General features: G+C 47.9%; 3 protein-coding genes across 4 annotated transcripts; 2 read left to right on the forward strand and 1 right to left on the reverse strand.

The window, feature by feature from the left end:
- Window positions 1–1,950: 1,950 nt before the first annotated feature.
- Window positions 1,951–13,245, reverse strand: LOC136938408 (activating transcription factor 7-interacting protein 1-like). Its single transcript, XM_067231696.1, has 12 exons — window positions 13,186–13,245; window positions 9,330–10,849; window positions 8,157–8,291; window positions 7,865–8,017; window positions 5,917–7,633; window positions 5,398–5,463; window positions 4,965–5,023; window positions 4,701–4,785; window positions 4,227–4,304; window positions 3,620–3,736; window positions 3,436–3,497; window positions 1,951–3,323 (listed from the first exon to the last, which is right to left on the reverse strand). Exons 2-12 carry the CDS (start codon window positions 10,800–10,802, stop codon window positions 2,814–2,816), a joined length of 4,455 nt encoding a protein of 1,484 aa, XP_067087797.1. The 5' UTR covers window positions 10,803–10,849; window positions 13,186–13,245; the 3' UTR covers window positions 1,951–2,813.
- A 2,101-nt stretch (window positions 13,246–15,346) lies between these two features.
- On the forward strand, window positions 15,347–17,903 carry fmc1 (formation of mitochondrial complex V assembly factor 1 homolog). 2 transcript variants are annotated; one of them, XM_067233107.1, is made up of 2 exons: window positions 15,347–15,492; window positions 17,345–17,903. In XM_067233107.1, the coding sequence occupies exons 1-2, from the start codon at window positions 15,361–15,363 to the stop codon at window positions 17,564–17,566; spliced, it is 354 nt and encodes a 117-aa protein (XP_067089208.1). In that variant the 5' UTR covers window positions 15,347–15,360; the 3' UTR covers window positions 17,567–17,903. The 2 variants fall into 2 exon arrangements, with proteins under 2 accessions (XP_067089208.1, XP_067089209.1); XM_067233108.1 differs by having other exon boundaries at window positions 17,363–17,903.
- Window positions 17,904–19,369: 1,466 nt separating this feature from the next.
- LOC136941107 (heme-binding protein 1-like) lies at window positions 19,370–24,353 on the forward strand. Its single transcript, XM_067233513.1, has 4 exons — window positions 19,370–19,447; window positions 22,838–22,976; window positions 23,449–23,629; window positions 24,176–24,353. Exons 1-4 carry the CDS (start codon window positions 19,370–19,372, stop codon window positions 24,351–24,353), a joined length of 576 nt encoding a protein of 191 aa, XP_067089614.1.
- Window positions 24,354–24,547: the final 194 nt, after the last annotated feature.

Raw genomic sequence — 24,547 nt, forward strand, 5'->3', positions numbered from 1 at the left:
ACCCAAACACAGGTGACAGACCAGTGGAGTAGAGGAACGATAACTGAGAAGGAACCCTTTGACAGTTCCTGTTCCACAGCTGTTTCAGCTCGTCTACGTCCTTCCTCTGCCCAAAAAGCAAACCATGCAATATAAACCAGACAATCTCAGCATCCCCACTACTTACTTGACACAACCAACATCACCCATCTCCCCCCCCCCCCCCCCCCTAAAAACACTCTTTTGGGGACCTGAAAATGGCCTTCCGTGAGAGGGGCGAATGACTCGGCGCCGAGCACAGGAGACGGTAGCTTCAACGTTTAACGAGGAGGAAAGCAGAGAGCGAGGGCCGCCGGGGGAACGACGCGTCAGGGTGTGCTTCTCGGATGAGGGAGGATGAAGGGGCGCTTGGATGGTGGATCACAGTGGGGATTGGTGGAGGACAGATGTGGTAGGGGTGAGCGAGGAGAACGTCCCCGATGGGAGAGCCTGTATGCAGAGGGTGACGTGTGGATGACAGGGAGCAGGCATCAGCTGAGAGCTCGGACCAGACACACACGAGAAACATTCCTATTTCGAGCCATATCTTTGTTTACCGTGTGTGTGTGTGTGAGAGATAGAGGAAGTGTGTGACTGCTGAGGTGTTATCCAGATGTGTAACGCACAAATATATTATATACACACACACACACACACACACATTAAGAGACAGACACTAAACACTAGAAACTATAGACCTACCTATGATCATAAATAAGAGTCCCCCCAAATAGAGATCGATAGGATCGAGGGAGAAGAGGGGAAAAAATAAGGTAAGATTTTTTTTTTTAAAGAGGGAAGAGGAAAAAAAAAAAAAAGGTGTCGATAAAATGGAGACTGACCAATAAGCCTGGTTCTACTTTGAGCCGCAAAAAATCTCAACCTGGAAAACCGGTGGCGGTTTTAAAAACTCGTCAAAGTTAGCGATTGGACAGTGAGTGAAGAGAGGGAGGGAGGGGTAGAGGGGCATGGGGAGAGGGGAACACGGGGACAACACACTGCGAGAGGCTGGAAGTGATAGAAATGGCAAAGGGAAGGGAGTATGCGTAAAAGAAAAAAGGAAAATAAAATCCCCCTCCTCTCTCTCTCTCTCTCACTCCCTCCCTTTCCCCCCTTCCCTTGCTCATAAATAGAAGAAATTGTAGACCAGGTAGATGGAGAAGTAGATGAAGAGGCAGAGGACCGAGAGAGCCAGCAAGTGAAAAGACAAGGCGCCTCCCAGCAACGCGATGAGGAAGAAAAAGAACAAAAAACGAAAGAAAAAAGCAAATACTCCCGTGGCCTCCGTTTTCCCTGTCTTCTGTGTGTGGAAGGGGGGGATTGGCAGTAGCCAGTTATTCCCCCTCCCCGACTGTCTGCTTGGGTCTCCTCTTCCTCCACCCAAAAAAGACTTCCCATTCAGATTAACCAACAACAACAACCAAAAAAACACCCAATAAAATGTCCTTCTGTCTCAACTCTGGACTGCCGCCACATGCCACTCGCACAGGTTAGACATTGTTGCAGCGGATAAGGGTAGCCTCTATGTTGCTTCAGTGGAAAGCCATGGGGGCTGCTGTTGAGACTAGCCTAGCCTGCCTCATGAGGAAGGATACTGAACAGAAGCCGCTATCTCTCTGTCATCCCCCTCTCCCGCCCCTCCCAGAGAACACACACTGTGGGAGGGAGGTGGGTCCACTCTCCCGGCATTAGTATGCATTGAGAGAGGGAGACAGGAGAGGAGAGGAGGGGGGGGGGGAGAGTGGGAGGGAAAAGAGGGAGGATGAAGGGGGGGGTGTCTTTCCAACAAATGTCGAGGAACCAAGCCACGGTGAGGGGGAAACTGATAAGCGCCTGGCTCCCCCTACAGTCAAGCATCCATAAACAAAACAACAGTCGGTGCAAAGCACAGATGATATCCTGTACGTTCAACACAAACCTTTAATACACATTTGCAAACATTGCTTTAACCCCCTAGTCTTCCATCCTGTAAGAGACGAGAGGGAGTTGGACCAGGTGGAACCTGGCTTGATCTCCAGATTTGATGCACAGAAACGCCTAAACCTAATTCTTATATTCTCCTGATCAGACACAGCAAAAACACTTTATTTATATCACGTGTTTATTTAATCTTCTGAGGGTATATCTTCCAGGGTTTCTGTAGGAAAGGTAATGAACCAAAATAATGCACTTGAGAGCCCTGGACAAAGGCATATTTGACTTCTTTAAATGTTCCTTCCTCTGAACAAAAGGACCAAATAAATGAAGAGTACACTAGTACTTGGATAAATGGATCACCGTCCTCCAAGGTCAGTTCAGATAGAAAAGTATTGAGAAGATTCATTTACAAGGAAAGTCAATGAACTTGAAGTAAGGACAATGTAATTGTGCCTTTGTGGTTGACTGTGTCAACAGTGATCTTGACCTGGGCTAAACTTGCTACCGCTCCTCTGACCCAACACTGCCCCTGTGAGGCTGAACACAGGAGATGACACAACTGTCAGAGAGACTTGGGTTTTTTTCAGTTTGGCCAGTGGGTTACGGCACAAAACAAACTTTTCAGATGTACCGATAAAGATAAAAAAAATAGACTTAGAGAAAACCTAGACTGTATCAACTTGAAACAAAGTAGAGTTTTTCCCTTTCAAAAATTAAACTATATTCACCGCATTACGTAATTCTGCAAATAATACCGATATAAACACACTGTGGATATCAATTTACAAACACTGACTGGTCATTTTTAACCTTCAACACTAGGGTAAAAAAAGAGTTTCAGTTTGTTGCTTGAGGGATTGCCATCAAGCTCCAGTTTCTTAGCCGGTGGAGGTGGCGGCGTCGGAACACTGGGCCTCGCAGAACGACCCGTACCGTCCGAACACGTCTCGCGCCCGGACTGCGAAATAGTACCTGGCGCTCGGGGCAAACTGTGTGAGGGTGCATGCCATGGGCAGGGGCAGTGCATTCACCTCCCCGATCTTCCTCCACTGCGACGGGGGGGCGGGGGCCGGGTCCTTGGGCGTGTCGGGGTGGTGGTAGGCGTACAGCTGGTAGCCGGCGACGGGGGCGCACCTCGAGTCCACCTCCTCCACCGACCAGGAGAGCGCGATGCCGTTGTGATCCTGGATGCGGGCCAGCCTCAGTTGGGGTCGTTGGGGCGGGGAGGTGTGGGCCGCCCCCGAGGGCGGGGGGCCGGGGGGGCTGGGGGGGGGCGGGAGCGGGGGGGGGGCGGAGGGCTGCGGAGCAGGTTTGCAAGGGGAGCAGTGAGGGGTGGCGTTTTGTCTCGTGGTTTGGGTCGCCGGTGACGCGCCGGTTCTGGAAGCCGTCTGTGAGTGAGTAGGTGACATTCAGTTACCTCATTCATTTGTCACAGATTTAGTGAGTATTTTTTATAGACATGTCTAGAAATGTATTGGAAATTGCTTTTTATGGTCTTACCTTCAGAAGACATTCAAGAAGAGTATTTGGAACAAAGGGCTGATCACCAGGAGGTAAATTCTCTGAACCAGGAACAAACAAGGTCAACAAAAAGATTTCACAAAGAAGGAAAAAAAAACTTGTGTCACACAGGAATAGACCAATGGTGGATAGAAGGCCAGTAGATGGGAGACGAATCCCTCACCACTCTTTGGTACCACGGAGACAGTCATGCCGTTGGATGGTGGTGTGATCGTCCTTTGCGGTGCAGCCAATAGGGATGCAAATGTGAGAGGGGCTGGAGACTTCGACACTCCGGAAGCTGCGAACAGAGACCCACAACCAGGGGCGTGGCTAAGACTTATGGTCCCATAAAGAGATTGCAATTCACCCTCCCCATTTCTCCCCATGTCTTTTCCCCCTGTGCACCCTTATTAGCCAGTCTGCAAACAATTGTCTCTCTGGCCGTAGTCCTGGGTCCTCTGGGAAATCCCTTTTCTGCATTGCCCTCAGCTCTTCCCTCCCATTTCTTCATCTGTCCTCTCCTCATCCTCCTCACGACCCCTAAGAGCCCCCTTCATTTTCCTTGCTCTCATCCCTTTCCTCATCCTCCATGCTCACGATCTTCTACACAGACACATCCCTCTCGAAGCATAAAGTATTGTCAATCCTAGATTGACATTAGCCTCCTTACCTGCCAATAGCCCAACATACAACAACAGGCTACTTTACGTTAGTGTTACTAAGCTTCTTTCAGACGAGGCCCCCACAAAGGATTGCTTGGACCAACTTTAGTTGTGGTATGAGCTCACCTTGTCTCTCGTCCTCAGTAAGAGCCTCTGGAGGCGACGGCCCCTCCACCGCTCCCCTCTCTCTGGCTGCTTCTGAAACTAAGGGACCAGATGTTCCATGATGTTAAGCTTCTCTAGGCCATTTTGACTTAAAAGTCATATGACCATGGGTAGATTCGAAGGACTTTTGACACAAGCAAGCAGAGCTAGCATACCAACATTTCCACTCGCACGGCTCAAATGCTACTTGCTCAGTTTGTAACTGTATCGAGGGTTAGGGAAATGGGGGCTATAGTGACCCTTCCTACCCCTCCACAGCCTATACCCGCCCCCTCAATCTACCACACCAATAGATTATATATTTTTTACACGAATAGGGGGGGGGGGGGGAGGAAGCCCTTTGGAGGAATCAAAATAGGGCCCTTTGCTGACCTCTGACCTCTCAGCAATGTTCCGACCAAGGCAAGGGGTGGATAGGAAGAATTCACCAATTACCTAGAACAACATCATCAGCATCATCCTCAGCATCATCCTCCGTCAGGTCGATCACCACCGCTGCTCTGTCCGAGGAGCCTGAGGACTGTGGCGCGACACGAGATCGTTGAGTCGGAACTATCCGAGTAATGGTTTTCAAAATGCATTTCGGCAAGACGACACGGGCCTACTCAGTGGTCTCTGTCTAATAGCGGCAGCGCTCGTTCTGCGTCGCTAAAATGAGGTACTGGAGGCGGCCCAGATCAGAGGTCTTCAGGACCTTACCTGTGCGACTGCCGTTTTCGACACGGTGGAGTCTGCAGGTCGCCTCCTCACCTTGCAACCTGGACAGGGAGAGAGGAAACTCTTGTTGTGGCTCAACTGATTGATTCGTTCTCATGACTCCCATAGTTAGTCATTCGACAGGTTTAAAACGGTCTTGGAGAGGTCACATGAGGAGATCTAGGCCCAGAATAGATTTGTTTATCAGAATGGTATAAATGATCCCATATGAAATGATATAGGCTTGTGCGTGCTTTTCGCTTTGCCTCAAATTGTGACTCGCTTCGAGCTTCAATAGAAACAGTTCCATTTGACTCGAAAGAGCGTTTGCGTTTCCTTAAGACCTTCTGAAGCTAAAAACGACACTCTTAAGTGTGTGTGTGTATGTATTTCTGTTGGCATGCGAGAGCATGTGTAAGCTCAGGTGCTATCTCACCTGTTTCGAGAGGCGGGGTTAAAGCTGGTGCAGAGACATGTGCAGGTTGGGCGGTCGGAGGAGGAGCTACAAGGCCGCGGGTGACAGAATACCAGAATCAAAACTCACCCTGACCACAATCAAGAACATTTTCCGTCATCAACTCCAATGCCAGATATTTGCCACTACCAACTATAGACGACTAAGCAACGACATGGCTTGTTTACTAACAGTCTATGCATGCTGCTATCTCTAGCAAGACTTGAATCGGGGCATGTGGGGTCAGTATGGGGGGGGGGGAATGTTGCAACGTCTAGGGCACTTGGAGGAGAAACAACATTCTCCCCTCCTGCTTATACCATGCGTGTACAGAGATTCCTGTTCCCATAACCATGACAACCTAGTCTCCATCTTTCTTTCTTTAGCCTTACATGACCAGGATCTGGCGAATACCCAGCATCGTCAACCGTCGCACCTTGTTGTCGTTATCGCCAAGGGAACCAAAACCTTTGAGAACAAACAGGCGTTTTTATCCCTCACCCGGTTCAGGAGAAGCTGCGGCCACAGGTGGAGGTGAGGACATCGAGGTCACACACACCCCCGCCTGCTCCGCTCTCGTTTTCACCAACGTCGACAAGTGCGTCCTCGTGGAGGTCTGATGAGAGGACCAATGGGACGAGCCAGGCCCCCCTACGCTGGGGCACCTGCCCTCCACGGTGGCCTCTGGTTGGACAGGAGCGGAGATGAAGGGGGGCCTGAGGCCGGGTCTGGTTGGAGGCGTGGCGGTGGGTGTGGTGGGGAAGGTGGAGGAGGCGGGTACCACCACACTGGGGTGAGTGCCCGCCACGGAGGCCTCTGGTTGGACAGGAGTGGACATGGGGGGGAGCCTGAGGCTGGGCCTTGTAAGAGGCGGGGCAGACCTTGTAGGAGGCGGGACAGGTCTTGTAGGAGGCGGGGCAGGTCTTGTAGGAGGCGGGGCAAGTCTTGTAGGAGGCGGGACAGGTCTTGTAGGAGGCGGGGCAGGTCTCGTAGGAGGCGGGACAGGTCTTGTAGGAGGCGGGACAAGTCTTGTAGGAGGCGGGTCAGGTCTTGTAGGAAGCTGGGCAGTGGGGAAGGTGGAGGAGGTGAAGGAGGCAGGTACCACTGCGCTGGGGTGAGTGCCCGCCAGGTAGGCCTCTGGTTGGACAGGAGCGGACATGGGGGGGAGCCTGAGGCTGGGCCTTGTAGGAGGCGGGGCAGTGGGGAAGGTGGAGGAGGTGGGGAAGGTGGAGGAGGTGGGGAAGGTGGAGGAGGTGGGGAAGGTGGGGAAGGTGGAGGAGGTGGGGAAAGTGGAGAAGGCGGCAGGGAGGGAAGGTGAATCCTGCACAGCTGGAGAAGTGGGAGCGATAGTGGGAATAGGTTGGGCATTAAAGGTGGTGACTGGAGACTGAATGATATAGGTCATGTTAGGGGTTTTGATGCTGCCCACCAAGGTTGCAAGATTGTTGAGCGGGTTAAGGGGGCCCAAGATTGTAGTTCCAGGAGGAAGATGCACAAAGAATGGATGGAGGGACTTAGTTTGCTGGGCTGTTAATGACATTGGGAAGGCTGAGACAGAGGTGGGTCGGGCATACTCAAAGGTAAAGGCAGGTGCAGAGGCAGATGTAAGCGTAGAAGCTGAGGCAGTGGTAGAGGCAGGGGTAGGGGCAAAGGAAAGCAAGGGGGCAGAGGCAGATGTAAGTGTAGAGGCTGAGGCAGGGGTAAAAGCAAAAGAAAGCAAGGGGGCAGAGGCAGATGTAAGTGTAGAGGCTGAGGCAGTGGTAGAGGCAAAAGAAAGCAATGGGGCAGAGGCAGATGTAAGTGTAGCGGAAGATGCAGTGGTAGAGGCAGGGGTAGGGGCAAAGGGAAACAAGGGGGCAGAGGCAGATGTAAGTGTAGAGTCAGTGGTAGAGGCAGGGGTAGGGGCAAAGGGAAACAAGGGGGCAGAGGCAGATGTAAATGTAGAGGCAGTGGTAGAGGCAGGGGTAGGGGCAAAGGGAAGCAAGGGGGCAGAGTCAGATGTAAGTGTAGAGGCAGGGGTATGGGCAAAGGGAAGCAAGGCGGCAGAGGCAGATGTAAGTGTAGAGGCAGTGGTAGAGGCAGGGGCAAAGGGAAGCAAGGTGGCAGACGCAGACGTAAGTGTAGAAGCAGAGGCAGGGGCAGAGTCAGACATAGGCGTAGCAGGGGTAGATTCAGAGGCAGGGGCAGGAACGTGAGGGGGGGTCACCTGCAGCAGAGTCTGGGAGGAGAAGGATGGGGTGACCTCTGGTGGGGATATGGTGGGGGGGGTGATGGAGGCCGGGACCCGGGAGAACAGCCGGCTGGTGGTGGGGGAGGGGCAGGGGGAGGGGCAGGGGGAGTGGCAGGGGGAAGGGCAGGGGGAGGGGCAGGGGGAGGGGCAGGGGAAGGGGCAGGGGGAGGTGCCGGTGGAGGTGCAGGTGCAGGTGCCGCTGGAGGTGGAGGTGCCGCTGGAGGTGCAGGGGGAGGGGCAGGGGCAGAGGCAGGGGGAGGCGCAGGGGCAGGGGCAGGGAGAGAGAGGGGCTTTAGCCCTTCTCCTGACGTGCACCTTGTTTGGACCGACGGCTATCGACGCACACTTTTCTGTGAGATGCGCCATCTTACCCTGGAACAAGACGAGACAAGTGGAACAAAGATGGAGGATTTCATGTGAGCTTAACATGGAGGATTTCATGTGCGATGAAGATGGATGAAAGAAGAGAGCTTTTAAGAGTGTGTGTGTGTGCCTAGCAGTGAGACCCTACCTGCAGGGTGAGGAGTGCACTCTGGTGTTTGGTGGACTCCAGTCTCTCCAGCCTGTCTCTCAGCTCCTGCAGGCTCTGGTCGAACAGAGACATCTGCACCGCTCTGAGCTGTTCCCTCACAAGTTCCCTTAGCACCTGCAGCGCAGAGGAACACACACACACACACGTATGGTCATCAACGTGTAGAAGTCTTAGACACACAATATTGTTTACAAGAATATTGTTTTATATATTTATGTTTTTGTCTTCTGCATCATTATATAAGTGCACATTCGTGAACATTTTTGTTTCGTCTTTTCAATTATTTATTATAGCACTTTTGTTTTACTTAAAAAATGTCCTTGTGCCTAAGACTTTTGTACACACACACACACACACACACACACACACACACACACACACACACACACACACACACACACACACACACACACACACACACACACACACACACACACACACACACACACACACACACACACACACACACACACACACACACACACACACACACACACACACACACACACTACAGCTTTGGAAAAAATATTTGAGACCACTGCACTTTTTTTCTTTCATTTAAAAAAAATTAATAAAAAAAAGTTGAGAAGGACAATTTTGAATGAGGAACAGAAGGGTAAAAACTAAGAGGCCACTGCAAATGTTACCCTTCTGTTCCTCACTCAAAATTGTCAATCTCAACTTTTGTTTTGTTTTTGTTTTTTTAAAGAAAAAGGTGCAGTGGTCTAAATTGTTTCCAGAGCTGTATATGAACACTCCTAGTGTTGAATTCAAACTTTGCACATTTGCTGTGTAGGGGTAGTATGTAAGGACCATAAACCCTTCAGTAGGATCATCCAACGTGGAGTATAGATGCTCAAGATACTCCAACTGGTAATTAATAAATCAACTAATTAATTTCATTACAATCAGCTAAGTCTCACCCTAACATATTGTACAGAGATGATATTCTGTTGAAGTTGCTGGGTGGGTTGTGCGTATGAGATGATATAGTGAGGTTTCTAACTGGTAGTAATACCTCTCATTGTAGTTACATAGCAACTCTAATGTAATGACATGGTTTTATGGTTTTGGATATAACCAAAAACGACAGAACACAAGTAGAAAGGGTATGCTTTGTACTTTTAGTGTGTGATGTTTTCCTTGACGAACCTTCTGAAGTCTGCTGTGATTCTCGGCCCTATCGAGGATCTTCAGTTCTAGGTGTGTTTCCAGATCCTCTTCCTCCGCCCTCAACCTTCTCACCGCCTTTTGTTTTCCATCACCTTGAGGCTTCTTCTCTGCAATCTTTCCTTCTCCATGTCCCTGTCCATCGATTTTCCATTTCCCCCCAACCTGCCTGGCTTCTTCATCCATCATCGCCTCATCTTCTGTTGCAATCATCCCTGTCCCCACTTTACCCCCATCCCTCTCTCTGTCCATTCTAGACCTCTTCGCAGAGATCTCCTCTTCCTTTCCATCCCTCTCTCCACTTATTCGAGGCTTCTTTTGGTGCCCCATCCTCCCCTGACTTAATTCCTCGGTTCTTGGGCTCTGGCCAAATATCACCGCCTCCTCCGTATCCATCTGTTCCTCTCTCTGGCAAACACAGTCTCGGCCCTCCTCGCTCTCCACCGCTCGGTCTCCTCGGTGGGAGAGAAGAAAGCTCTCCGTATCCAGTTCACCTCCACCTTCCGTCGCTTTCTCGACGCCACTTTCCTTTACGCCCTCCTCTCCGTCTCTAGAGCATTCTTCCTCCTCCACCGGAGCGCCTTCTGCGTTGAACTCCTCTCCGTGGTCCTGCTGCCGTTCGACATCTGCCGTCCCTTCCTCCCACTCCTGCTCTTCCTCATCGTCCTCATCCTCGGAGAGAAACAGGGAGCCGGGCAGAAGTTCCTGGTCGCAGGTCGTGCTTAAGGGGGAATGGGTAGGCGATGGAGTGGAGGAGGTGTAGGGGGCCAGGCGGACGAGCGAGAGGGGGAAGGGTAGAGGAACCATCTCTAGGTCCGACGGCTCGAGGTTTACGTGCTCGGGATCCATCTCGGGTCGGAGGTCTGGCGGCCTCGCGGATCCCGCGTCTTCATCGTGCGTTTCCCCCGAGCTCTGTGGAGAAGGACGGGGGACGTTGTCCCGGCGGGACTGTCCTCCTCCTTCCTCGCTCCGGACGTCGCTCACCTCCCCTTCCTCCGGTCCAGACTCCTCGGCACCGTCTCCTCCGCCGCAACGGTCGGACGAGTCGGCGTGCGTGGATCGCGAGGCTGGAGCTGCCCGTGCGGAGGTCGCCCGCTCCACCAGGTTCTTATCGGCTCCGCACGCAGTCCTCGACGTTGCGTCCCGGCGTGCCGTCTCTTGCCCGGTCAGATTTTCATCCACCGCCGACGCCGGCTCCTCCGAGGGCTCCGGCCTCACCCGCAGAGGCTGCAGGGGGGGAGAGCGAGCCTGGGGGGGAGAGCGAGCCCGGGGGGGAGAGGGAGGCCGGGGGGGAGAGGGAGGCCGGGGGGGAGAGCGAGCCCGGGGGGGAGAGGGAGGCGACCAGGAACGCCGAGTGTTGTGAAGAGACTCAAGCTGTCGACGGTCACTTATCTTCATGGTCTTCCTGGCCAGGAACACTCTCCTAGGTGGATCCTCCACCACCGCGTTGTCCATGCTTGTGCAGTGAGGTACGAGTTTGACACTCTCTGCCTACAGTTGACCTGTATTTATTAGAAAAGAAAAGATTTACCCTCATATGCGTGTATGACAGGGCTGCACCACAACCCTGCTGATGCTTTTTGCTTCAGCCCTCTAACCTAGCCAACCTCATTCAACTAGCTAGCCTTACCCTTGTGTTACCTTCGGGTCATTGTGACCCTTCAGTCATTGTGACCCCCCCACGTGTTGTGGCAATTTTACTTCAGACAAAAACAAAGTGAAGCATTTTTTTTTTACCGTTGGGCTGTCTCACACCCCCCACAGTGCGAAGGTTAAAAGAAAAGGTTTTTTATTTGTTTTTGTATTGGGTAAAGCTGTCGCAGCACAACGATGGGTCGTGGTGAAATAGGGTCATTGTGACCCAAAGGCAGCACAAGGGCCAATTATAGAATAAGGTGTGATAGGTAAGGGTTGAATTAAAGACCTAAGAACATAGTTGGAGACCCTGGACCACACCTTGCTGCATAAAAGGAGCTGAATGTCCTACTGCTTAAGTACATTGACAAGAAATGCAATAATGCATTTAAAATAATAATTGAACATACACATGTGGCCCTAGTACATGACATATATGTAGTGACTAGACTAGGATTCTAGTATTCAAAGGGACAGGGATTCAAAAGGCAAATGATAAATATCGGGGTTTGTTCCAGCAAACTCGAATGTCATTCATGAGTCAAAAACTCATCATTAACTTGAGTGAACTCCATGACAGGATGTTAGATTAAGCACTGGTTAGTCCCCCTCAGCCGTACTTGATTGTGAGCTCTCCTGTTCAATCTGTAGGCCAATCGCAAGTCCTTATTTGAATCAGATGTGTTAATGCTTGTAAGTACACTTGACCTTGCAGACAAAGGAGAATCTATATCCAGAGTGCGAATGATAAATCGGGGCGGTCACATTTTTTCCAGGATGTAAAAGGAACCCAATACAGAGCAGGCGTGTACTTCAGTGAACCAAAGTCTTACGATCCTTACGGGGTATCTTGCTTAACGTATCGCCTGCAGATGTTAATGAATCCAATCCATTACACCAGCTTGTGGGCCACGTACCACACAACAACATTTGTAGTCAGGGGTCACCGACAAAGTATCTTAAAGCAAAACTAGCTGCAAGTCAGGCCTACACAACAGTAGACCAATAATTCCGCTCAAACACAGACCCACACAATGCTGTACCAGAAACAAGGCACCATCAACCTGCCAAATGTAGGCAGATGTGTTAATACCACACAGAATATACCTGTGTCAGACTAAGATTAAAAGGTATAGAACACCCCTGAAACAGAAGTGCTGAAAACCTTGGTTGTGGTAACCTATTGGTAAAATGCATTCTATACACAATGCATTTTAAGATATAGTGCTGCAACTATACAATAAATACATTAATAAAAAGTTCATCTTTACTAAATTAACAGAGGAACATATTTGTCATTTTGTAAAGACCTTGGAAATCTCTTCAGATTGTAATAATAATAATAGAAGAAACTAGACAATCTTGCTTGATACAGTTCAGGTACAGGTAAGAACGATATGTTTCAATATTCCCCCACCTGTTGTTATTTCTTGTTTTGGGGGCCCACACATCTTTATCCCCCAATCCCACCCGTAATCCGAACCTTGACTAAATCCTAACAATGATGCACTGTTTCTGGATTGTTACAGTCCAGAATCTGTCATCTAGAATCTGGGAGGATGCATTCCTCCACGTTTAAACGGATTTCTTCAGATAGCAAATTGATTGTGGAATGGACCTGTAATGAGTATTATGTATCTTATATTGTTAACATTAATTATGGATGTTAACAACAGCCCAAGGATTATTTAACCAAGGAAAATTTACCAAGGATTCGAATAAAATCACTAGACTACACGGCATCCACGTAATTCCTTTCTCATTCAACACGGACAAAGCGCGGACAAAAAAGTAACAACTATACGTAAGAGCCACCTAGTAGGCTAAATGAAAGAATTAACAGTGAGATATTTAGATAATCAGATGTATCATGCCATTTTGTGCACAATTACCGTAAGAACTTGTTGTCTAACAAACCAGTGTGTAGGCCTATACAATATTTATATTGTAGGCTACATATAGCGCTTAATTGTAGCTAATATTGCTGTTTAATACAAACATGAATCTACGATAGCCTACAACATCGTTTCATATGAAAATTAACATGCAACTTTCCCACTTGGATAGTAGCCTAACATTAATCAGTAAACTACCAAGCTTTGCTTACACATTGGGGATTAAAGCTCTGTATATATATGCATTTATACTGAGAGTGAACACACAAGACAACAGTTAAAGCAGATGTTTCATGAATGTCACTCACCGTTATCGTAGTTTTCGAAAGACTGATAAGACATTAAAGCAATTGTTAACAACTTCCTGTGAACTCTTGTGTCCAAGGGAACTAGCAGCGAACAGAAGAGAAACGTCCTCACAGCTGTTCAGTTACAATAGTTACGGAATTGTCTGAACTCCAGAGCCCACAGCTAAGTTCATCCTAACTGCTAACCAACCAAATATACTAGTCTTACTTTACCATATTTCTAGCAAAAACAAAGTTTTAGGTGGGCGGGCTACATGAGAGAGACAGGCAGGGCTGCACGGAGGAAGCGTGCTTCGACTCCTCCTACCAGCTCTCCCAATTTAGTCTAACCCTAACCCATGACATGTTGTTTTTGGATGCGTTTTTTATAGGCCTTAGTGGTCCCCTAATACTGTATCTGAAGTCTCTTTCCCGAAATTCAGCCTTGGTGCAAAATTACAGTCACTACGAGCAGTCCCACAATGAGCTTTCCTCAAGACGTGCCGTTTCTGTGTCTGTAGCTTTAAATGCTAAGGAGGAGAGAGGCGGGGCAAGCTAGGGAACCATACAGTAACGCAACAAAATGATATAGCGTTAGATGACTTACTTGTCCAAGGTTTGTAGCTGGACCAAGGAGAGTTGGTACTGATCCAGAATTAATTTCAGACAGTCAGCAACGCCAGGTTTGTATTAGCCCAAGGTGAGGAAACAGTCGTCGCTGAAATGTTTGGCGCAGACATACAAAGCTTTGGAAAGTTCTAGTTCAGTTTTTCCTCACTTGCAAATGTTTCACATGTATCTCTCTACTCTTACTGCATCATTGTATTTAGTCTATGGTCGGAGGGACCCCTCCCCCGTGAGAGTGTTCTTAGCATAGCCCCTCCCAGATGGTACAACCGTGTACAGTCGTGGCCGTAAGTTTTGGCAATGACAAATGTTGTGTTTTGCCAAGTTCAAGGTTCAGTATTTGAGGAAAATGTTTTCACATGTTTCTTTAGAATACTGAAATCACAATAAGGCACATTTCATATTTTTTTAAACTTTTTTGGGGCGAATATTTTCAAAATATGCAAATAGTCCCCCTTTACAGCAGTCAAACTGCTCTTAAAATCCAATCAGATCGATAGTGATTTCACCTGGCTAACTAGTTTACACTTTCCCCAGTGCTGATGATATGACTTATACTGAAATTATGTTAGCAGTCATTTTATGCCAAGGCCCAGCAAGCTTTGCAAACACAAAATGTAGCCTATGTCGCTCCCAATACTTTTGGCCACGACTGTACAGGAATGTTTGAGACACCATTAAGTTCCGGTCAACCAGCGGCAAATCTTTTAGAAATGGGCTAGGAGAAAATATTTTCAGTTTGGTACCTGGGGTCCAACACAGTTTGTTGAGGTTTTGAACTTTTAGAAGCTTAAAAGACCTTTTGCATCAGAGTTCTTGAGCAGTTGTTTGACTTTGCAGGATTTTTTCAAAAGCTTCGACAAGATACACAACACCCTTAAGGGTTGAGCACATAGATATATATAATAGATATATATATATATAAACATGTTTATATATCTATGGTTGAGCAGGCAATCTAATCTTAACATAGAATGCTACACTGTAGCATACATCTTCTGTCCTTTTATAGGATACCATTACAACATCATAACTCCCTACGCATTTCAAGGAGAGGCCTCCTATATCCTATATATCATCTACAAGATTAACCATGACCTTGGCACAACAGGGGCCAGGATACATAACATATTTTACTATCATTAATACCATTATTAAAACCCATTGGTTTATACCTAAAAAGTATGTATATTATTAGCAACAATCGTGTGTAAAATGATAGGCTACATGTGGTGTAGTGAAGGAAGTGAAACTGCATTTTGGGTGATTGAGGATGGTTTTGTGCTTTATTTTTGATAGTGACAGTTTGAGACAGACAGGTAGACAGGGGAGAGAGAGGGGATGAACTCGCCCGGGTTGGAATCGAACCCGGGGCCTTTGCGGTTAGGCCTACCAGCCACTGCAGTACGCCCTAATTAAACTGTATTTAAATTCACGAGTATTTGAGCACTGAAACTTCCTGGCCAGCTTCATTTTCCAATCGATTTACTCGACGTTCGATTGAGCTTGCCAGTCTGCCAGTGCAGTCAGTGAGTGCAGAAACTAACCAAGCAATGCCAAAATAAATTAATGATGGCCGCGTTGTCGTCGCCTCTCCGCGTTTGCCGTGGGATATTGAGAGAAATACGCACGTTAAAAGGACCAACGTACAAACAGTCGATGGCATATAATTATGTTATAGATCAGTTCCGGAAAAACGACGTGAGTGCAAAGCTCTGTGCTCAAAAAAACTAATTATTACTACAGTAGCTAGATGGCTAAGCCTCAACCCAGTTAACCAAGCTAGGTTAGCATCAATTAGCTCTAGCTATACCACGCATTCGCGTTGGCAGGGAGCCAAATGAACTGTCGTAAATTTGCTGCATCTTTGTAAACAGTTTGTTCCGTTTAGATCAGACGGAATGACTATTGTTTGTTATACCATGCGTGAAATGTATGGTAGCCTAAAGATGGTCTAGCCAAGTACACATTGATTGAGCAAGGTGACCGTGAAGCAACGTAAGTGCGTAGTTAGTCTAGCTGTGGCTTCACTGACAGCTGTTCGGCAAAAGTTAGAGCTAGCTAACTAGCTCTAGTACTAGCAGTACAGATAGCTAGCGAGAACGGATTCTTATGTAAAACTATGGTGGACAGATTGAAAATATAAATTCCGTTTTGCGCCCTTATTCTTTTGTAGACCCATGTAACCTAACGTGACTTAAACAAATCCGAAGTCGGATTTAGTTACCTCTGTTTCATCACAAAACATCTATTTATCTGTGCCTGTTTTTATGGAAGTCATCCAACATGCTTAGCGTTCTGTTCCACTTGCTAACCGTTTAGGCTTCTTACAGCCTTACGTTTACATTGTCATTTATCAGACGCTCTTATCCAGAGCGACTTACAGTAAGTACAGGGTGAAGTACATTCCCCCGAGGCAAGCAGGGTGAAGTGCCTTGCCCATGACCGGGAATCGAACTGGCAACCTTTGGATTACTAGCCCGATTTCCTCACCGCTCAGCCACCTGACTCCCTGTGATTATGTTGGACATCAGTTTTATAAACGGCAAGATTAATCTGTCAATCAAGTTCAACGCTGTCATCAAGTTGCTGTATTTAGCCATACTAGCTTTGGTAACAACGGTAGCTAATTAGTTATCCAGTCACAAGTAATGTGTAGCACTTCTAACTAGTATCTGTCAACTATTAGCAGTAACTCTTACAGCATAGCTCTCATCATCTTAGTCTTTTGACCAGCTCTCCCCCCTACCTACCCAAGTTATCCAGAAATCCCACGGGCTTACATTGCAACTGACAGTGGATACTAAATCTTTACATGACTTTGGTGTCCTAAGAGAATTTGGTCTCACTAATCCGTTGACATTTTAGAGTTGGACCTTGTGCCATATGGCACGTGTTCGGTTCCGCCAGGATGCTTGTTTGCCCTGTAGCTGACCCCCTGCCCAACACAGAGCACTGCAAATGCTCTACTAATTCAGAACTCATTCAGAGGGAGTCAGGTGGGAGCGGTGAGAGAATCGGGCTAGTAATCCGAAGGTTGCCAGTTCGATTCCCGGTCATGCAAACTGACGCTGTGTCCTTGGGCAAGGCACTTCACCCTACTTGCCTTGGGGGAATGTCCCTGTACTTACTGTAAGTCGCTCTGGATAAGAGTGTCTGCTAAATGACTAAATGTAAATGTAAAATGTAATGTAACTCTGAATATCTAGTTCAGTATTTGTATTTAGACTCCCTCCCGTTAGTTTGTTCTTCATCTTCCTTGTGGGTTTTAGGATGGTTTAGGTGCAGTTCTATAGACGTCTGTGAAGCCCTCTGTGACATTGCTTGTGGAAATGGCTATACAATTATAATTGTTTGCAGTGCACCCACTGAAGCAGATAACTGGTCTGTAATTCATCTATAGAGCCTGTTGTATCTGGAGGGAACTACTGCGTGTATTAGCTTAACATGTAATACATTGTGGTGCTATTAGGTATCTCATCTCATTCTGTACAGCTTTGGGCAAAATCAACAAGGGAATTATCGTATACTTCTTGTAACCCACTTTATTTAGTTTCCCGTCTGCCCCCAGGTCACAGGAGAGAGGTACTGCCGGGCCCAACAGGAGGCCCTACACGCCTCCCAGACCTACCTGTGCATGCTGGCCTCCACCAGGAACCACATGGTCCTCCACCAGCTCTACCACGGCAAGGGCCAGCGTGGCACCGAGGAGATGGCAGGGATCGTGGGGCTACGGCTGCCCACTCAGCCCGGGGGCAAGGGCTGGGAGAAGTGAGGAGAAGGGATGGGACACTCACAGAGACCCAGGGAAAGGGTTGAAAAGGACCAGACCTTTCTCCCTAATCCCTCCACCCCTCATACTGATCCTGATAGTAGATGAAAGCTGTCATGGACAAGGAAGGATTGTGACGTGCGGGAGGGAAAGGGAGAATGAAAGCTATTAGGAGCCGTGTTATTGGGTAAGCTATAAAGAGGCGTGGTGTTAGATTTACGAATTTCTCCTACACTTATTGTTTCTGCCTTTGTAGTACTGGAAGAAACTGTAACAATGACAATATGTACATATTTATTTTTTGTGTTCAACCTTGCCCAATAAAGTTTCATTCATGGTTCCAATATGATATACCAGTATGTTCGCAATGCAGGTGTAACCAATCATAACAAAGTAGTATGATATTTATTTCTGACTGTATTCTCACCCTTGTTTGGAGATAACATTTTCAGTGCTCTTGTCTGTGATACAACTTTGTATTATTGTCATCTAGACATAGTAGCTAACCTTGGCTTTCTAATCTAAGTTGAACAGAGTGAAATTGTTTTATGCATGTGCAACGTAAATTACTAAGGAGTTGAGCAGGATACCTGTTCAAAATGCAGACCCAATGTGTGACTTGTCACCTTTTCATAGCATTGATTCCCATTGCTTGTGGATGTGTCTCCGGTGTTCTGCGTCTGTCCACTGTCGCTATTCTGGGGCTGACGTCTGATATCCACCCCCTGGGTGCTGTTCTGTCACACTGCCTTTGTTGGCACTTAATCAAGGTTCCAATCGGTTCAATAGTCTTCTGTTAAGTATAAATGGAGTGGATGTAGTATAGTGACATTCATTCGCATCGCTGTTTTCACAACGACGACTGACATTGCCTTCAGTGCGAGTTGAAATAGATGGTGCCCCGAGCTCGACAACATTATGACACACAGTGAAACAGGCGTGCTCTGATAGATGCTCAAACAAGCACACGATCCAACAAAAATGCAATTCATAGTGACGAATCAACGGATAATTCCATCTGATATTGGCCACACACGCTTCTCGAAATTCGCCTTAGCACGAAGTAAGACATTGACCTACTTGGTTCACATACGAGACATGCAAGAATTGTTTGTCACTTTTGTCAATGTGGACAGATACTCGCGTAGATTTTAATAAGATGTAATCAAGATCTTAAACAGCTAGGTTACTGCATTAAGTATTTATTTAATGTATTTTTTATGTGGAGTGAAACCTGAACGCATGGGGAAGCAATTAATGGCACTTGAATAAACTGTCAGGCCGCGACTTTACAATATAGTCTACTGGAAAAGGCTGCGCGAATTATATAGAATATGCTGTGGGATGTGTGATTGACAGGCACGTAAACAAGTGGGTACCAATGCCTCTTTAGTGGAAAGGGTGAATATCTAGTGCGAAGGAGGGAAGAGACGAGAGGGCGGAGACAGAGTTGGTTATATTTGAAACAGTTTATTCTTTATCTTATGAAGTGAGCGAAGAGCCAAGATTCACATATCCAATGTAGCAGCCCATTGACTTGTGTAGATCTATTTTGGATTGGGAGTTTGCATCATTGGCTACATCCTGTTGCGCAGAATCTTTTGGAGAGAAAGTGCGCTCGAGAAGACGCAAGTGTATAATTTAGGAGATTAAAAAAAGAGTTGCGAGAGATCATTTATCTTTTGAGTTTCCTTGTCTCCAACAAGACGCACGGAAATAAAAAAGAAAATAGAAAGGTAAACAGGTTATAAAAGGATAAATAAAAGGACTGCGCGCAGAGAGGAGCGATAACCTGAGCAAAGCGCGATGTTTGGCATGATAAAGAATTCGCTTTTCGGAAATACCGAAGAGACGGAATATAAATTGCTCAGCAGCGAGACCAAGGTAAGGTGTAGTAGACACAAACCTGTCGCGTTCACACTCTGCGTTACCTCTGAGGTGAAACGTGTTTAGTGCTACCAGATGTTCTGCGCTCCTGTCTGCCTAACACCTAGCTAACGTTTGACATTGTGTTAAAAAGTGGCGCGTTGCATCAAGTACCTGTCATATTTTCTGTTATTTACAGATACATTGTAAGGAATTATGTTTATTTAAGGCTTAGAGAATGTTTCCAATTTGTCTAGAATCCCAATTAAGGATGCGCAGTGGGGTGGACGGCTACATCTTTAGAGATTTCTGTGACCTTAGGATTATGTTGTCTGATTGACACACAGGCCAATATTAATGACCCCCTAAATGCGTAGGATGTGCGTATTCCCGTCGGGTCACAGCTGGGGTCACCTTGGCTATGGGCCAGTTCTTCTATATGAACCTCAGCAAGTCTTGAACGATCTACTGTCGGTCTTTTAAGTGGTTCGTTGTTTGTCTGTTTATATTCAGTTTTTTTTAATCGTCCACATTCCAGTCTGTGTTGATTGTCGATTTTTGGTGTGGTTGAGACTTTCTGATCTGTTTTTTTTTGTGTGTGTGAGGCTTCTCCAATGACTCAAAGGTGACATCGATCCACACATCCACGGGTCATTAAGAGAATGACATGGAATACAGAGGTCAGGCAACACAAGGTCATGTTCTTCCCCTGAAAGAGAGATGCGTGAAGAGAAACAGGGGGAGAGAAAGAAACAGAGACAGATGTATAGAGAGAAAGAGATAGTGGGAACCTAACTCTGTCTGGAGTACTGGTAGGTTTAGTTCTCTATTAAGCAAAGGCCACAATGCACCGGCTACACTCAGTGTAGTGAAAACAAGCACGATACTGTCAGACCAACAGCTAAACGCAAATTGTGTTCTCACCCGATTCTAGAAGATTCAGAGAAGCTATTATTACAGCTTGTTTATGTGATGGTTATACTAATGTGTGTATGTGTCGGGGGGGGGGGGGGGGGATTGCAGGAGTGCGTGCATGTGTGTTGGAAAGATTCCAGTGAAACCAGCGATGTGTACTGTTTAATGAGGCAAGAAACAATTGCCATTTCCTTTTTATGGTTATGTGCTCCCTTAAATGTAAACATAGTGCACCGGGTGCATGTATACACCACGCAGATTCATCTCCAATGAGGTCCTCCTGACTGGGTCCATGACGAGGTGCAGACATTGATCCCGAGACCAAGCCAGACAGACAGCAACACAAGGAATTGATGGATCAGCTGGCAGAGCCACGAGGGGTAATAAGATGTCACTGTGCATCTTCACCCACGCACGTTCATGGCCGGTCACTAATGTCCCATTGACACACCACACCTGGGTCGAACCTGGTTTGAAATCCCTTCAAATACTTTGGGAGTGGCGAACCAGAACATGGGAAGAGGAGTTCTGCCCATTTACTCTCATCCCATTGGTCGAAAAGGCACCATATACAGGAAACATATACAACTTTCAAGTCGAGACATGTGACCATGATGCAGTCATTCAGTACAGGTTGAAGTCATCAAGGGGGAACTTAAATCAGGACTGCTTGATTGGAGCCTAAACGACCGTATGGAAATCTCACCTCGCCACCTGATCGGTGTCCAATTGGGGTGGCTCTGAAACCTAACGCTCTTAATTAAACCTGACATTGAATACAGATGACATAGACCTGACCTGCGCACACACACACACATGCACACATGTACACGCACATACACACAGACTTTCTGCTTTCCCGTTCATAATTGTTTATGCTCAACCTGTTCTCCCATTCGTCCTCAATTTGGCCAATGTGTCATTTAAATTACGACGAAAAGGAGAGAGAGAAAAGGAGAGAGTGAAATATCCTTGCTGAATAATAAAACAATGGATGTTACTGCGATTACGATGCCCTGTGATTACGCTTCAGCGATGATAGCTCGGCCCCTGCATGCTCATTAACGTTGTGTTGCTCAGTGGAACATGTCTTCATCACCACCCTTGTTGTTCCTCATAGGTGCCACACAGGCAGAAGTAATTGAATGCCCTGTACCTCAGCTTTCAGTTTTAAGGTGCAATTAGTGTGTGTGTGGGGTGTTAGTTTGAGCCGGTGTTGAGCTTGGATCCAGAAACTTCTGTGGATGGACAATGATTATGGTGGAATGTGCTAATATTAGCCAGTTAAAGCTACGGAGTAGTTAAAGATATGGAGTTAGTGTCAGGCCTGGCAGGTACTGAGCAGAGACTGAGCACTATGTACTGTCCATCTGTCTGTCTGCCAGCCTGCCTGCTCTGTTTGTCCTTTCTCTAATGTGTTTAGCTGAACCACTGCTGGTAACTTTTGATATTCAGAGTGAAAATATAACAAGTGATAGCTTGTTAACACTCTCCCTCTCCCTCTCCCTCTCCCTCTCCCTCTCTCTCTCTCTCTCTCTCTCTCTCTCTCTCTCTTCTCTCCCTCTCGCTATCACTCTCGACATCGTTCTCACACCACATACACACACACTCCTGCAAACACGTTCGGAATCTCGGATGAGAGGCAGCTGTGCTCCTGCTGATTCGTGGTACATGGAGGCCTCAGTAAGGAACAGGAGACAGGCTCTGTCCAGACCTCTTTTTATAAATGTTTTTGCAGCATAAGCCTGCCTCTAAGTACACCATGACATTTATAACAACAGGCAGCAGAGCAGAGTCAAGTCAGCGAGTGAGTGTGCACCACATTAACCCCACACGCTCTTACAACACAGCACTGTTTGCTCTGTACGTGTGTGCGTGTGTGTGTGTGTGAGCGTAACACAAGCGTGCCTATGTGTGTGTGGCCGTACGCAAGCATGGGCTTGTGTGTGTGTGCGCACAAACGTATTAGCTTACCCGTCTGTCTGTGTGTGTGTGTGTGCGCATATGTATGTGTGTGTGTCCATTACATAAGTACAGACCTCCCGGTCCTATTATTCTCTTTAGACTGAATGAACCCTGCAGGGCCTCTTGCCCGCGGAGCAAAGGATGATCAAATCAGCGTATTTGGTGTGATCATCCTCTTCCAGGGCCCTTTGGTGGCGCTTTGCTTCTTTTCCCTCAGAGCGATCCTCCATCCTGAGAGGCCTGAGGTGTGGCTTCTGCTCGGTGCTTATTAGCAGCCCCTGACCTCGACAGACACTCGCACACACACACACACACACACACACAGGCCTCCGAGACAAGCCCTTTGGTGCACGGCCCTTTCCCGCTCCGAGCGAGTTTGTCAACGTGTGTGTGTCATAGGTGAGTCATGTATTTTTCTGTCTCGATTTTCCTCCCTCTCTTCCTGTGCCCCCGCCTCCCCCCTCACGACTCCCCCCCCCCCCCTCACGACTCCCCCCCCCCTCCCCCCTAACCCTAACCCTGTCCCAGGAAGGGGTCAGCTACGAGGTGCGGAGGTATGACGCGGCCAAGTATGCGGTGGTGAGCTCGGAGGGGCGGACGTTCGATCAGGTGACCGGCGAGCTCATCAGGAAGCTGCTGATGTACATCGGAGGGAGCAACGAGGAAGGTCAGCCAATCAGAGAGCTGGCTGTCCAGACCAACGCTCTTGTCTGTCTCGGTGTGAAAAAACGATGTCAATTATCTATCAACGGTTTGGAAAAGCAAGACCAATTATATTATTTGCTGAAAATATATTTCAACTGAAAGGTTTTGGGACCAACACGGTTTACATTAGGATGCAAGATGGAGTTTATAGTCTCATGAAATAGATGCAGTACATATTTGAAAAATAATGCAATTCCCCCCCCCCCCCTAGCTCATTTACTATAAGCTCTTATTGGACAAGCCTAAAAGGGGTAGAGAAAGACGGAAACAATATCAAAATGACTGGGAAACGACTGAGCTTCCTCATTCATGAGTTGGTTCTTCTGACTATTATTTCAAGATTAGGTCGATCGCAGTTTAGTTCATTGTGATGTGAAAACATTCTTCCTCTCTCTCTCTCTCTCTCTCTCTCTCCATTCTCTCCCTCTCTCAAGGTGAGGCCATGGGCACAGCGCCCCCCATCATCATCACAGTGTACCCCAGGGATGACGGCGTGATGTCACGACGCCTGGTGGTGGCCCTCAAGATCCCCACCCAGTATCAGACCAGCCCCCCGGCCCCGGTCGACTCCGCCATCAGGATCACGGAACAGCAGGGCATGACCGTCTATGCACTGTGGGTGTAGTCTCAATACTCTCAGCAATGTCATGCTGTTCTGGCTCGATGTGCATGTAGCCCGTCTCTCTGCGATGCAACATTTGGGCAGTTAACATGTTATGTGATGTACAGCTTTGTAACCTTTTGGGTTACAAGCTCTGGGAAATCTATCCACATCTGTCTCTCTGTCTCCCTCCCTCTGTTTCTCCCCCTCTTTCTCTCCCTCCCCCTCTCCTCTCTCTCCCTTTTCTAACTGTTTCTCCCCCCTCTCAATCCCTCCCCCCTTATCTTCTCTCTCCTCCTCTGACCACTCTCCCTCTCTATCTCTTCTCCTCTTTCTATCTCTCTCACTCCCCCCTGTCTGTCTCCCTCTGTCTCCCTGTTTCCCCCTTCTCCCCCCTTCTCTCTTCCCCCCCCTCTCTCTCCCCCCCTTTCTCACTCCCCCCTCTGTCTATGTACCCCCCCTCTCCCCCCTCTCTCTCCCCCCCTTTCTCACTCCCCCCTCTGTCTATGTTCCCCCCCCTCTCCCCCCTCTCTCTTTCCCCCCTCCCTCCCTCCTCACAGGCAGTTCGGGGGCTTCGCTGGGGAGAGCGAGTACCGAGTTGAGGCGTCCCGGCTGACGCGCACGTTGGGAGAGACCGCCCCCTTCCAGCGCAAACAGTACTTCTGCTGCAGCTACGACCCGCCACTCAAAGTCTACAGCCGCCGCAACGAGGTGTGGTTTATACAGGAAGAGCCCTAGGGCATTAGGCTCAACCTGGTATCCATCACAACCCCTTACACTTCCTTGTAAATTTTTTATGTTCTTGTAGAGCCCAGATGGATTTATTGGATATGTTTACGTGACCCTCCTGATTGGTTGGTTGGGGGGAGATGCCTCCATGTTTCTTTAGCCGCTCCGATGATCTCATAAATAAATACATGAACCTCTGGGAA

The sequence above is a fragment of the Osmerus mordax genome, chromosome 3, assembly GCF_038355195.1.
Source record: "Osmerus mordax isolate fOsmMor3 chromosome 3, fOsmMor3.pri, whole genome shotgun sequence".
NCBI lineage: Eukaryota > Metazoa > Chordata > Actinopteri > Osmeriformes > Osmeridae > Osmerus > Osmerus mordax.